The sequence below is a fragment of the Mirounga angustirostris genome, unplaced genomic scaffold, assembly GCF_029215605.1.
Source record: "Mirounga angustirostris isolate CCGP_5_RB_7025 unplaced genomic scaffold, mMirAng1.0.hap1 SCAF_1, whole genome shotgun sequence".
In the NCBI taxonomy this organism is placed as follows: domain Eukaryota; kingdom Metazoa; phylum Chordata; class Mammalia; order Carnivora; family Phocidae; genus Mirounga; species Mirounga angustirostris.
Window position 1 is genome coordinate 92,909,008 of NW_026991709.1, and position 14,937 is coordinate 92,923,944.

Consider the following 14,937-nt stretch of genomic DNA (forward strand, 5'->3'; position numbering starts at 1 on the left):
AAATACATGATGAACAACCACGTAAGTTGTGACATATGCTGGAACTCTTTGTTTTTAAAAGTTAACCTCTTTAATTTAGATAGAAATGACTACCATGTCCAAGCAACCCTTTCCCTCTTAATTGGGTTGCACTACACTGTGCTGTTTCTTTCTCTCTCTCTCTTTTTTAAAGATTTTATTTATTTATTTGAGAGAGAGAGAGAACGAGCAGGGGAAGGGGCAGAGGGAGAGGGAGGAGCAGGCTCCCCTCTGAGCAGAGAGCCTGCAGCAGGGCCTCATCCCAGGACCCTGGGATCATGACACTTAACTGACTCAGCCACCCAGGTGCCCCTACTGTGTTGTTTCTTAAATATCTCCTCAGTGGAACGGTTCCAGTTCTAAGTCTAGGTCCAACCCCTGGCCTGCATGAGCTTGGTTCTGTCCTCACCTTCAACCCAGCCGTCCTTCTGTCTTCCTAAGTTACACGTAGGTGTACCCTGTTTTCTGACCCAGTTGTTTAGGTGGTGTTGAGTGAGCATTTCAAATGTACCATTCCTTCTAAACCTCTCCCTCCACCTCTTCAGCCTTCCAAATAAAAAGATCCAACGTCCTGGAATGCACCACTGTTTCTTCTTGCCATGAGATACAAGCCTGAAAAAAGGATATGTATCCTTTGTGCTCTTTTATTAATAGGGGTTTTAGAAACACATGTGGCAATGCCCTTCATAAGCACCTGTCGGGGGCGCCTGGGTGGCTCAGTCATTAAGCGTCTGCCTTCAGCTCAGGTCATGATCCCAAGGTCCTGGGATCGAGACCCGCATCGGGCTCCCTGCTTGGCGGGAAGCCTGCTTCTCCCTCTCCCACTCCCCCTGCTTGTGTTCCCTCTGTCACTATGTCTCTCTCTGCCAAATAAATAAATAAAACCTTTAAAAAAATATATAAGCACCCGTCAGCCATTTCTTCACCATCCAAGTGAAGTGGATCTTGGGAAGCTATTGACACCCTCTTTCAAGTTGGAAACTCTTCTCCTTGCTTTTTTTTTTTTTTTAAGTGCAAACAGAGCAATAGATAAAAAGTAATAAATATAGTTTAAGATTTGGGGCTGCTAGGAGTTTTACACTCATGGACACACTTAATGTTCTCATCAAACATTTTATTTTATTTTATTTTATTTTATTTTATTTTATTTTATTTTATTTTGCATTTTATAGTGCTGGTGGTGGGGTGCTGAGCCTAGGGTGGTTAGAGAACATGCATGCCCAAGGTCACATAGCTAGTACTTGAGAGAGCACCACGCTTTCAACCCCACTCTACTTACTTAATGACTACATAGACTCTGGAAAAGGCTGCAGACCATAACTAAGCTTCATTTTCAAATAAATAAGGAAAAGGGAATTGAGGGGAAGGAGAATTAATGAAACAGTAGTTGCAAATCACTGAGCCCAGTGCCTGGCACATGGCAAATTCTCAGTAAATGTGAGCAAGTATTGTTGGCCCAGTGTCAACTCTTTGAGAACTTTCTTTTGGGGAGAATATTAATGATCCAATATTTCTTCCTTGTGAGATGGGAAGTTATTGACTTACCGCTGCTGGGCTTGGCATGTTGAGCCCTGTTTCTGTTTATTAATGTGTTGAGGTTACTTGTGGTGAGGGAGGGTCCCTGCTGCATGGTGGCGGTAATTATCAGTGTTGCTATGCGGCCGCAGGAACCAGTTGCTAGCAAATGCTGGTTTCTTCTTTTCTCTTTCTCTCTCTCTCTCTCTCTCTCTTTTTTTTTAAATCCCATTACATAATTTAACAATCATTTCATTCCGTAGTGAGATGAAAAGAATTTAGCAGCCTTCAGCTGGAGCTGAATAGAGAAGCAAATTATAGAAATCACTGACATTAGTGCCTGTCTAGAGCAGGATTGTTTCCTACTGAATATTTGAAAGTATTTTGTCCAATCTAATTTTAAAAGACTGGAGCCACTGGGCTTCCACTGCTTTCCTTGGGAACTATAATTACGTGGCCTAATAGAGCTCAGTGGTGGGACATATTCTCCAGCTGATAGAGGAGCAATGGAGGCATTCCTAGGAGGTCTGGTCACTGTGTTCTTCAAAATGGGATATAGAAGGGGCACAAGCATATTTTGCTCACTTGAGAAAATATTTTCTTTCCACCCAAGGATGTTCCTTTGGTCTGCCCGGCTGCCATTGAACCATGGTTTGCTACATAATGGGATTTTCTTTAACTCTGTGTTATAGAGAATCCCCCAAATACACAATAGTAAAGAGAACAATATAATGGACACCCATGTGCCCCACACTAGCCCCAGCAACCATTCATCATTGACCAATCCTGCCCCAAACACATGCTCACCCACTTCTTCCCTTCTACTCATCCTCTCACTTTTTCTAAATTCTGATAAAATATATATAACATAACATTTAGCATATTAACCATTTAAAAATATGTCATTCAGTGGCATTAGGTACATAGTATTGTGCTACTGTTACCACTATCTAGTTACAGAATTTTTCATCACCCCAAAAGGAAACTCTGCACCCATTCAGCACCATTCCTCCCTCCCCCTAGTGCTTGGCAGCCACCCATCTGCTTTATATTTCATAAAAATGGATTTATACAATACATAGCCTTTTTGGTCCTTCTTTCAGTGAGTATAATGTTTTCAAGATTCAACCGAGTTGTGTCAGGCGTCAGTACGTCATTCCTTTCCATAGCAGAATAATACTCTGTTATATGGCTACACCACATTCTGTTTATTCATCTGATAGTGGACATTTTGGTTACTTCCACCTTTTGTCTATTGTGAATAGTGGTGCTTTGAACATTTGGATGCAAGTTTTTGTTTGAATACTTGTTTTCAATTCTTTTGAGTATATGCCTACAAGTGGAATTGTTAGGTCATAATGCAATTCTATGTCAACTTGTTGTGGAACCATCGAACTCTGTGTGACTGCAACATTTTACATTCCCCCCAGTAGTATACGAGGGTTCCAATTTCTCCACATCCTTGCCAACATTTGTTATTTTCTGCCTTAAAAAAAAAAATTATAACTATCCTAGTGGGTATAAAGTGGTACCTTACTGTAATTTTGATTTACACTTTCCTTTTTTTAATTTAAATTCAATTAGCCAACATATGGTACATCATTAGTTTCAGATGTAGTGTTCAATAATTTATCAGTTGCCTATAACACCCAGTGCTCATCACATCACGTGCCCTCCTTAATACCCATCACCTGGTTACCCCATTGATTTGTACTCTTCCTAATGACTATTGATGTTAGGCATCAGTCCATGTGATTGTTGGTTATTTGTGTATCTTCTTTGGAGAAATGTCTATTCAAGTCTTTTGCCCATTTTTAAATTATGTTATTTATATGTTTGTTGTTGATCTCTAAGTGTCCTTTATATATTCTGGATACTAGACTCTTATTGGATATATGATTTACAAATACTTTTCCCATTCAGTTGGTTTTCTTTTCACTCTCCCAGTTGTATCCTTTGAGGCACAGAGGTTTTTAATTTTAATGTAACCCACCTTATCTGTTTTTTCTTTTGTTGCCTGTGCTTTAATTGTCATAGCTAAGCAACCATTGCCAAGTCCAAGGTCATGGAGATTTCCCCCAATGTTCTCTCCTCAGAGTTTTATAGTTTTAGCTCTTATATTTAGGTCTCTGATCCATTTTGAGATAATTTTTTGTATGGTGTGAGGTCAGGGTTCAACATTATTCTTTTACATGTGGATATCCAGTTGTCCCGGCGTCATTTATAGAAAAGACCATCATATCATTTTATTCATAGTCATTCAGCATGTTTCACTAAGAGATAAGAATTTTTTTACATAACTACAGTACCATTATCACACTTTTAAAAACCCTCATATTTCCTTAGTATCATCAAATATCTAGTCTGTATTCAAAGCTTTAATTGCCTCAAAAATTTTAAGAGCTTTGGGGAAAAAACTCATATCCAGATAAGTTGCATCCCTTGCAAATTGTTGGTATATCTTTTTAATGTTTTTAAGTCTATAGATATCCCCCCCATCTCCTTTTTTCCTTCTTGCAATTTATTTGTTGAAGCAAGTGGGTCATTTGCCCTGTGGAGTTTCCTGTTCTAGGTTTTCTCGATGTATCCCCATTAGTTAACGTGTTCCTCAGTCCTCTGAATTTTCTGTAATCTGGTAGTTGGAACTAGACGCTTGATCAGAGTCTAGGGTTCTTTTGTTTTGTTTTTTGTTGTTTGTTTTTAGCAAGGCTACTTCTTAGGTGATGTTCTTATTCTAATTGAGAGGCAAATACTGTCTGGTCACTTCTTATGTTTTTTATGTTAGCAGCCATTGATAATCAGTGCTTAAATTCATTAGTTTGTCAGGGACTATGAAATAGTGATATTTTAATTCTATTATGTCCTCTTCATTTATTACATGGAATGACTGCATTTTATAAAGAGAAGATCTGCCCCTTTTAATTACTTAACTATCCAGTGCTAAAACTTGTCTAAGAATGTAGTGTAAATTCTTGATTCTTTCCCTCTATTTACCAGTCTCAAAGTAAGCCAATGCCTGTTATATTCTTTTTGAGGGCTGTTTGTTAATGCATTTAGGTAAGTTTAATGTGTTTCAAGCCATAGCAGTTCTTATTCTTATTGATGCTCAAATCCTCCCATCTTTGGCCAGTGAGAACCTCTTCAAGTTGACTCTTGAGTTCTTTCTAACATGACCCATATATGTTCTTTGATAGCTTCCTGACTATCACGTATGATAATTTTACAACTCTTATGCATTGCAATGGGGTCTATTGTGGCACTTCTCAAATTTCCTTACAAAACCTCCTGAGAGGTCTCTTTACTTCTACGGGTACTCTGGAGAAGATGGTAGGGTTTCCCTACCCTTTGTGCAATCGTAAGGCCAGTCAGCAAAGGCATTGGAAACTTGTTCATGAAACTCATGTCAGGAGTTTTCCTGAGTTTCTTTGAGGCATACATGGTGTTGATGTTAAAAATGTACATTTGGAACAAAGTCAAAACCATCAATGTGATTTTATAATGGGTCCGTTTGAGTTTTGTTTCTAGTGTCTACTCAGAGATCGATTGCTAGTTATTCTGAATTCTTTTCATATAATTACAAAAAAATGTAAGTATTTAATAATAAGATGCCATTTGTTGAAGACCTTTCTTTCTTTCTTTCTTTCTTTCTTTCTTTCTTTCTTTCTTTCTTTCTTTCTTTCTTTCTTTCTTTCTTTCTTTCTTTCTTTTTTGAAGAAAAGGGAGAAAGTAAAGAAATGGATGTGTTTCCTAAACCTGGAATATGGATGTAAAATCAGATGAATTGCTTTTCCTCTTCTAGTCTCTATTTCTCCATTAAATAAGGGAGAAGATTATGTTCTGCCTATTTGATAAAGTTGGTGAGTGCTGTAATGAGTTTATATTTATAGAGAACTTGAAGCTTTTTGGATGAAAGGTGCTAAATTAAGGCTTATTGTTTATTGAATTTATTTGATGTGTCTAACCTCCTGGGAACATTTGCTGAAAGTTAATTAAAAACAGATAGTCCCCACTCTGACAGCTTACAGTACCACTTACAAACCAATAGCATGAACAGTGTATACTTTATTGTCCTAGTGTCAGATTGCCTAGAAAACCATAGTTCTTTCAGACAGGGGAATGATCCACTTTTGTAGGAAAGGTAAGATCAATTGCTGGATAAAAACACAGAGATATTCTCAACTACATCTGAACCACCTAGCTGCCCTCATTTTTAAAAGTACTTAGAATATGGGGATTTCCCTCAATTTCCAATTATAACTTTCAGGTTGGAAAATTAAAAATCATCTTTCTTTGGGGCGCCTGGGTGGCTCAGTTGGTTAAGCGACTGCCTTCGGCTCAGGTCATGATCCTGGAGTCCCGGGATCGAGTCCAGCATCGGGCTCCCTGTTCGGCAGGGAGTCTGCTTCTCCCTCTCCCACTCCCCGTTTGTGTTCCCTCTCTCGTTTGTGTTCCCTCTCTCGCTGTGTCTTTCTCTGTCAAATAAATAAATAAAATCTTTAAAAAAAAATCATCTTTCTTTTCCATCACTTTGGAAAGAAATTAAGATATGAGTTTATGTTTTCTACACTGTCTTATGATCACTTCTTCTTTACAGGAGTGGTATTCTAAAACAGCCAACTGGAATGACTTATGCTTTCTTAACTCAGCCCAGCAAAAGCTGTGAAGTATAATTATAATAATGGCATGTTTGCTTCCTTTGCCAGTTGGTGATGGAGTTTTGTGGTGCTGGCTCTGTCACTGACCTGATCAAGAACACAAAAGGTAACACCTTGAAGGAGGAGTGGATCGCATACATCTGCAGGGAGATCTTACGAGTAAGTGACAACACGGAGTATCTTGGGAGGTGTTGAACTTTCCACTGACATTCACAAAAGTATTGCAGATGTTTGTAAAGCATTATTCTAACAGTGATGGTGGTAGTGGTACTTTTGGGGTCTGCTCGCATGAAGGTGAGAGCCATTCTGAACAGGCCATGTGCGCTCTCATTTGGAGGGCTAACACTGGGTGACTTCCCTTAACAAGGGATTCATTTCCCACGATATTTCCAATTAGAAATCTGATTTTAGAGCATAGAGATAAGGTTTCACTTAGGAAATGAATTTTTTAGAGGTATTTTGATTACTCATTTGAATTTTCCATTTGTGAAAGTTTATGACGAGTTTAAGGGTTGAGTGACATTTACCATTTTAGCATATAGAACCTAGTTTAACTGATTTTAAATTTAAAAAAAAATTCTTTAAGACTTTGTCAGTTAAATTGATCAGAATAGCTGGGTGAGACTAAGTCTGTTTGCCCAGTTTTGCCTACTGATCTCAGTCAGGCAATCTGGACAATAGTGTCATATTTACTGAGCTCAGTTCAGGGAGAAGAAGGTAATTGGTCATATTTTAGTTCAGTCAGACTAGTTTAATTATCTCTTGCTACTGATATGGAGGCTATTGTGTGTTCACTGAGCATTCTTACTAGATGTGCGTGGCAATCTATTTATACGCTCTGCCTTCTTAACCTGAGGGAATAAGTTAAAACTATTTTCATGATGTGTCCAAGATACACTTTTGAGAGACAGATTATGTGCTGTGAATGGATGGAGGGATGGATAGATGGGTGGATGAAAGACATTAAAAATATTCAAACCACATAAGGCAAAAAAAACAACAACAAACAGAAAGTGAACTTTAAAAATAACATTTATAATAGCATAAAAGTAAAATACTTAGAAATAAACTTACAGAAAGATGTGAATGACTTCAACACTGAAAACTACAAAATATTACTGAGAGAAATTAAAGGAGACCTTAATAAATGGAGGTGTATACCATTTCACAGATAAGAATACTTACTATTGTAAAGATGTGATTTCTCCCTGGTTTGATCCATGGTTTCATTGAACTCCCCATCAAAATCCCTCTAGGTATAGCTGTGGGTATTGACAAGCTGAGTTTTCAAACATTATATGGAAATGCAAAGGGCCAAGAATAGCCAAGGCAATCTTGAAGAAGAAGAATAGAGCTGGACGATTTATGCTGCCAATTATTGAGACTTATTATAAAGCTACTAAGTAAATAAGACAAAGTGGAATTGTCACAAGATAGACAAATGGCCAGGGGAACAGAATCGAGTCCAGAAACAGACCCACTTCATCTGGACACCTGATTTATAGCAAAAGGAGCACTGCAGGGCATGGGGAAAGGGTGCTTTTATCAGTAAATAGTGCTTGGTCAATTGAAGAGTCATGGGAAAATATGAAACTTGATACCTGCTTTATACCATATCCAAAAATTAATTCCAGCTGGATAAGAGATATAAATGTAAAAGATGCAAAAAATAAAGCTCTTAAGAGCAAACATCAGATAAAACATCCATGGCTTGGGGTGGGCAAAAAGATTTCTGATACAGAACACAAGACAAAATTTGAGCAGGAAACAAGGAGGTATGGTTGCTCCTTTCCTTCACATCTGACATTTATTTTTGAGTGTTGAGGTGCTTTTGTGTAAACTTCATTTGAATTTCTGACTTAGAATTTCACTCATTTAGAGAAAGCACAAAGGGTTATTTAGGCATCCAGACGACCCAGTGGGGCCAAGAATACGTTGGGCCTCCAGGGCTGGTTCTGCAATATACCTTTCTGCTCTGCTGGGGAACCTTGGATGGGGAACCCTGGGGGTCAGCCATGGGCTCTCCAGGGTTCTGAAAGCAGCAGGATGTTTCACCTGATGACTCTCTCAGTACCTGATTAGAATGTGTGAAAACAGTGTTTTCTTCTTTCTTCCAATACATTTTCCCAAAAGATACTGGTATTTGAGATAAGGTGACTCATGGGAAGGGACATTCAATCACAAGAAGTTTCAGAGATAACCTTCCACGCATCATACGATATCATTAACTACAATGTTTGGCTCACTTATGTGTTCTGGTACCTGCTTCCAACTGCTTTGCTAGTGAAGGAGTGTGAGGATCTTTAGTCCCTCTAAGTATTCATGGGATGTTAATATGTTGTAAAACCATACATTTTACTCTGCTTGATGTCTACCTTGAGCTGAACTGACTAGAGAGGAAAGGTAATTTTTTTAAAACCCAAACCAGTGGTTCAATTTCTCACATGGTTTGTGTTTACTGATCTTCCTGAATATACACATGGATCTTTTTTGGGCATCCAGATTCTTATGCTGAGTTTTTTCAACAAAAGAATTTGGATATTATTTTTGTTTCTTTTTGTGTCAACTTCATCTTTCCATGCCAGGGTTTTTTCATTATGGAGGAAATTAAAAGTACAGAAAATTATAAATAATAAAATGACAATACTTGAGGGTACAGTACCTTAATTAGCAAGTGTTAGCATAATGTAATTTGCTTCAAGACTCCAATTTGAGATTTTTTTAGGTTATACTTTGAGAAATGTATCACTACCTTAGAGCAAGTCCATAGATTTCAGAACTCACACCACAAATAAACCAGAGAGAAAAATGGAACACAGTCAGTTTTGGATGTCATCAAATAATTATTTCATACAATGAACACAAAGTCACAAATATCATAAAGCACTAAAGATGATAGTTACGGATGCCAACAAAGGAAATAGAAACTGTTGTTTTCTTTTTTTAACGTGAGCCACGTTGGCTAAAGGCAAAGGGAAATTTCTTGTCTGGTCTGAAAAAATATTTTATTGTGCTTAACTAAAATTATATGATATAATGTAACTTTTAACTATTTTTTTTTTCTTCTAAGTTTTTATTTAAATTCAGGTGAGTTAACATAGAGTGCAGTATTGGTTTCAGGAGTAGAATTTAGTGAGCAACTTTTAACTCTTGAATTCAAATATTGCTTTAAAAAAAAAGTGGAGGACTTAGTTAAATCAGGTTAGTTTTCTGTACAGAGGCTATAGATATTCCTTTTACAAACTAGCAAAGGCAGGCAGTCCTCACTTTTCATAGTACTGTTAGCTAAAACTCGTGCATGCCAGATCCACATCCTTGTCCTCATGGGTCCGTGCTCCATGAGATCACAGCTGATAGGCAAGCAGTTCACTTAATACAGCAGCATGCATTGCAAAGACTGCTTCTGTCTGTCAGTTGCCATTGATCAATTGCCTAGTTTAGAACCGCACTATACACATGTGGAAGACCTGAGTATGTTAGTGAAAGTACCAAAAAAAAAAAAAAAAAGTATCTCTGGGTGAGTTTGCATCTTTTTTGGATCATTGACAACCCAAATAATTTATTTGCATCTTGGCTTATGTTCCCATTAACCCTTCTCAACTCTTTGTTACTCCAGGGGCTGAGTCATCTGCACCAGCATAAAGTGATTCATCGAGATATTAAAGGGCAGAATGTCTTGCTGACTGAGAATGCCGAAGTTAAACTAGGTAAGAACAGAATCCAGTGAGCCTAGGATTTGAAGGAATTGATAGGATTATTTCAACAGCTGGTTGGTTTTGTTGTTGTTGTTTTATTTTGTTTTTAGTGAATGTAAATTTGTCACTACGAATTTGGAGGTCATTGTACTAAAGAATGAAAAGAAAAATGTTTGTCTATTTCAAAACATTTTCTAAAAGCACCTGAGGAGTGAACTGGTATACAACATGGCAGACAGAACCATTTGCTTAATACATAGATATAATTGAGGTTTTCTTAAGCAAAACCCCTTTAGATTAGAAGTGACTGACCTTGAAATGGTTTCCTATATCTCACCATTTGTTGACTTTGTTGCTGCTATAACAGAATGACCCATTTTTTACTGAAAAATATCCACAGTTAGACATATTTAGAATCCCTGCTATGTTCCCATATGTTTTAAGTTATATTTACATCAACTTCATTATTACCTAGGGCACCTGCACAAAAGGGGTGTTCAGTATTCAATTTTGTATGCATGCTGGTTATCCTACTTCCATTTGCTGGAGTTATCAGTGAGGGAACCCTTTTCCTTGGTGCTGGGACTGTCCAGATAAGGTAGAGAATCTCCACATGCTCCACAATCTCCACCTGCTTGGTGTCTATGAGTAAGAGCACGAATCAACAGCTATCCCTAGGATATGCAATTTGTCATCTAGAAAGGAGTTATTGGCCATATGATTGTTTATTTCCAAAGAGATTGAAATACGTCCTATGTTTATATCCCAAATATTTGCTCTTGCCTTTTTGTTAAAATATATAATTTCCATTTTTTTTCAGCATTTGGGGCCAAACTTTCATCTCATGAATATTCCCTTTTATTTTTTTTTTTAAGATTTTATTTATTTATTTGACAGAGAGAGAGACAGCAGGAGAGGAAACACAAGTAGGGGGAGTGGGAGAGGGAGAAGCAGGCTTCCTGTGGAACAGGGAGCCCGATGTGGGGCTCGATCCCAGGACCCTGGGATCACGACCTGAGCCGAAGGCAGACGCTTAATGACTGAGCCACCCAGGCGCCCCATGAATACTCCCTTTTAAAACAAAAGCATACATTACTTAAGGAAGTGTATACATATGTTTGTACGGACTGCCTAGATAATCTTTCCTCAGAATAGTCACTCATCACTAATTAACAGTCACTTGTTGAGAGAATATTATGTCAGGCCCTGTACACAACACTTACATCACAGCAACTCTATGTAAATATCATCACCCTCATTTTATAAATTTGGAAACTGAAGCTTAAAGAAGTTGATCTGCTAGCCCCAGGTCACATCACTAGTAAGTGGCAGAATTGGGTTGCAAACTTACGCAGTCTGACTCCAGAAACTTGGCTCTTAACCACTTTCTTTGTATCCCCTAAGTATTATCTTTTATGGTAAACAAGCTGGCTTTTGATTTAACACCTGTGTTTGGCCCCTACGGACCCTTGGCTTAACCAAATACAACATTTTGGACTTTCCTCATTGGTACACTTTATCCATTTACACATGCACTTTAAAAATAGACATTCAGAATAGCTAAAAGGAAGAAGCAACCCAGTTGGCCATCAACAGATGAGTGGATAAACACAACATGGCACTTACATACAATGGAATATTATTGAGCTTTAAAAAGTTAGGAAATGCTGACCCATGCTCCAACATGGATGACCCTTGAGGACATTATGCTAATTGAAATAAACCAGTCACACAAAGACAAATACTGTATGGCTCCGATTATATGAGGTACCTGTAGTAGTCCCCATTTATAGAGACAGAAAGTAGAATGGTGCTTGTCAGGGGCTGGGGAGAGGGGAGAATGGGGAGTTATTGTTTAAATGAGTACAGAGTTTCAGATTGGAAAGATGAAAACGTTCTGGAGTCAGATGGTGGTGATGGTTGCACAACAATGTGAATGTATTCAATGACACAGAACTGTAGACTTAAAAATGATTAAAAGTATAAATTCTGTGGTATGTTTATTTTGCCACAGTAAAAAAAAAAATGCACATTCGTTTTATCACCATATAAGGATCATAGACTTTATTCATTTGTCTTCTCTTAAATAGTGGACTTTGGTGTCAGTGCCCAGCTCGATCGAACAGTGGGCAGGAGAAATACCTTCATCGGGACCCCTTACTGGATGGCACCAGAAGTCATTGCCTGTGACGAAAACCCAGACGCCACATACGATTTCAAGGTATGACTTCTTCATTTTCTCTTCATGTGTCTTCATTGACTCACGTCTCGTCCTGAGTCTTGCAGTGGGAGAATTCTCACGTGCCTTTGGGCCTATGATTTATGTAATCCAAAGGGAGAACTGAAAAGCATTATTTGTACTTAAAATGATAAGACACTCAAGTGAGAATCTTTTCCATGAATTCACCCATTTTATCTGATTGCCTCTTCGTAAAAAATGTTGAAACCATTTTCTATATTCTCTTGAACTTACTCTTGTTTCTTATTAGAAAATAGATTTCTTATGGAAGGGTTGAATCACTATATTGTACACCTGAGACTAATATTACACTATATGTTAACTAACTGGCATTTAAATAAAAACTTAAAAATAGACAACAAATTTCTATTTTGATTATAGTTTAGATTTTTAACTATATGTGTATATATATATATACATATATATATATATATATATATATATATATATATGTATGTATATTCTGAGAGCTTTTTATGTTTAAAAAAAGCCAATCTGTTGTCTTGGGTCATCTTTTTCTGGTTAAAAATAGACTTCCTCATTTCTCCATTGCTCAAAGTTTAATTATTGAAGTTCCTTTTCAGTGAGAACAAATGAAACAGGTTGTTGGTAGCTACTTCATGGTATTTCTGTAGCCTATCATGCTATTTCATTGAAATTTGCTTTGTAGCTTGTTCTTTGTGTGATAAACTGGCAATTTGCTAATAAATTCAAAGCAGTGTTTAAGTAGATGGTGACAGTTGTCCCCTTCTCCAGGAAGCCCCCTTCTGTTCCATTCTGCTAGCCAGTAATCAAACATAATTTGGGGTTACTATCCCATTGATAGCTGCAATGTCAGGTGACATTGTGGTCATGAATCGTGGCTGAAAGTTGAGACGTTAAAATTGGAGGCAAATGGGATGTAGGAACTGTGGGTTTTCAGGGTGATAGATGAAGAGATATGCTGTGGTCTTTGTGTAGACCACGGCACAAGCTTGGGCAAAATCTCATACTACCTAGGCTGGTTTCACAGGTGTGTGGACTTTTCACCAAAGGATTTTAGTGGTCACCTCCACTTGCCCTCCTTTTGCAGAAAGGAAATTGAAGCCAGAGGTCTTTGCAAGTGCACACCAAGTTACTGGGCTTCTCAGAGTTGGGACTTGAACCCACCCACATCTTCCAACTCTCTTTTCAGAATATTACCAATATATTACCCTGCTCCTCTATGATGTACTCCTATATAAATCTCCAACTTACCCACAAAACAGCTTCCGAACAGTATATTTGAAGAACTTCTCTTTTAAAGAACATTTTTAGTTCTCCACATGTGGGGTTATTATTGAAATCAGGTCACAAAGATGCAAACATTGCAATATCTTCGGGACCCAGTAGCTCAGGGCATTGACAAAATGATTGGCCTCTTTGGAGAAATGCAAGCTGAAAGTCTAAAACTAAAATAATCTCCTGTAAATGTCTTCCTTCTCTCAAAGTTAGTCACCGTAATAATCTGACAACAATCTGTCTGAAAACAGCTGCCAAGTTAAAAATTAATCTCTCGCCAAAATAAATGTCATTTATTTAAACTGCTAATGATAAGTATATTTAAATAATTTAATTTGCAGATCCCTTCAGAGGAGCCACTACAAAATATATGTCCCAGACCAGATATGTGTATTGTAATTGGCTATAAGTAATTCTTCAAACAATAGTTATACTTAGCAAATGCTAACTAGTTTGCTTCTGGATCACAGATATTTCTGACTGCTTTATAACATACCGTGGAGAATCAGGGTGTTTCACACTTTTACCCTTAGTTTAGCCTTCTAACTATTCTGAGTGGCTGTACTATATGTGCGACTTCTTTTCAGTGACATAAAATAGGTCCCTGTGACTTAGTTGTTTTCAATAACATAAAAGAGGACTGACTTCCTTCTGGCAAAGCCAAAGCTTAGAATTATACTGATATCTTGGTCCTCCTTCCTCAGATTAAGGCTAAGGAATATGGTTTGGGATCAGTGAAAGAATTTAGAGCCCAATGCATAATTCTAGGTGTGGACAAACCCTGGTGTATGAGTACCCATGGGGGGGGGTGGGGGAGCATCATGCTGCACAGGGTGATTTCAGAAGTACTTGAAGGTCCATGTGACTATACAAGTATCCTGAGACATTAATAAACTGAAGATTAATTTCTGTATCTTTTATTAAAAAAAATAAGGAATCCTGAAGAGAGAAAGTTTTGCTATATTAGTCATTTAGACCTTAGTGAGAATTACTTTGTTAGGATTGTTATGAGTGCAGGTGGTACGAGAGGAGGAAGAAGCCATGGCAAGAATATGAGCCTCATCAGTCATTGTCATGGGTACAAGAACGGGCAGGACAAAAGGGTGAATTAGGAAGACTGGGCAGATAGGAAGTTTTGAGTGTTCTTTGAAGATTTATTTCAACCGCTTCACACTTCTACAGTGGACCAGAGAGACAGCGATTCTGGAAATATAATCTTTCTGCTTCTTTCTTGGCACCAGATTTTATCCTTTTTTCTGTTCACCATTCTTAGGAATGTAGTCTGTCACCAGGAGACAACTTGACAGTATGTTGCCTTTTGAAACCATTTCTTTATTCCCTCAGCACATATTTATTAAATACCCACCACGTGTAAAGAATGAGCCAAGCTGCATCTGTACATGCAGTTTCTGACACATAAGTTCGTTTGCAACCCCGTCCAAGTTTAGGCATTTGGTACTGTGCATCCGTTTGACCCAGCGTATCTCCCAGCCTCAGAAACATATGTCAACACTTTGTGCTCTCGTGTGTTGTAGATACTTGCCACCTAGGGGGT

The 14,937-nt window shown here is 37.9% G+C and overlaps 1 protein-coding gene across 12 annotated transcripts in view; it reads left to right on the top strand.

The window, feature by feature from the left end:
• Window positions 1-14,937, top strand: part of TNIK (TRAF2 and NCK interacting kinase) — a 385,586-nt gene that overhangs the window by 255,716 nt on the left and 114,933 nt on the right. For all 12 annotated transcript variants that reach the window (XM_045903381.2, XM_045903382.3, XM_064585383.1 and 9 more), the window contains exons 5-7: window positions 6,237-6,347; window positions 9,805-9,895; window positions 11,974-12,104. In XM_045903381.2, the coding sequence (XP_045759337.1) occupies window positions 6,237-6,347; window positions 9,805-9,895; window positions 11,974-12,104 (333 nt within the window). The remainder of the gene's footprint in view (window positions 1-6,236; window positions 6,348-9,804; window positions 9,896-11,973; window positions 12,105-14,937) is intronic.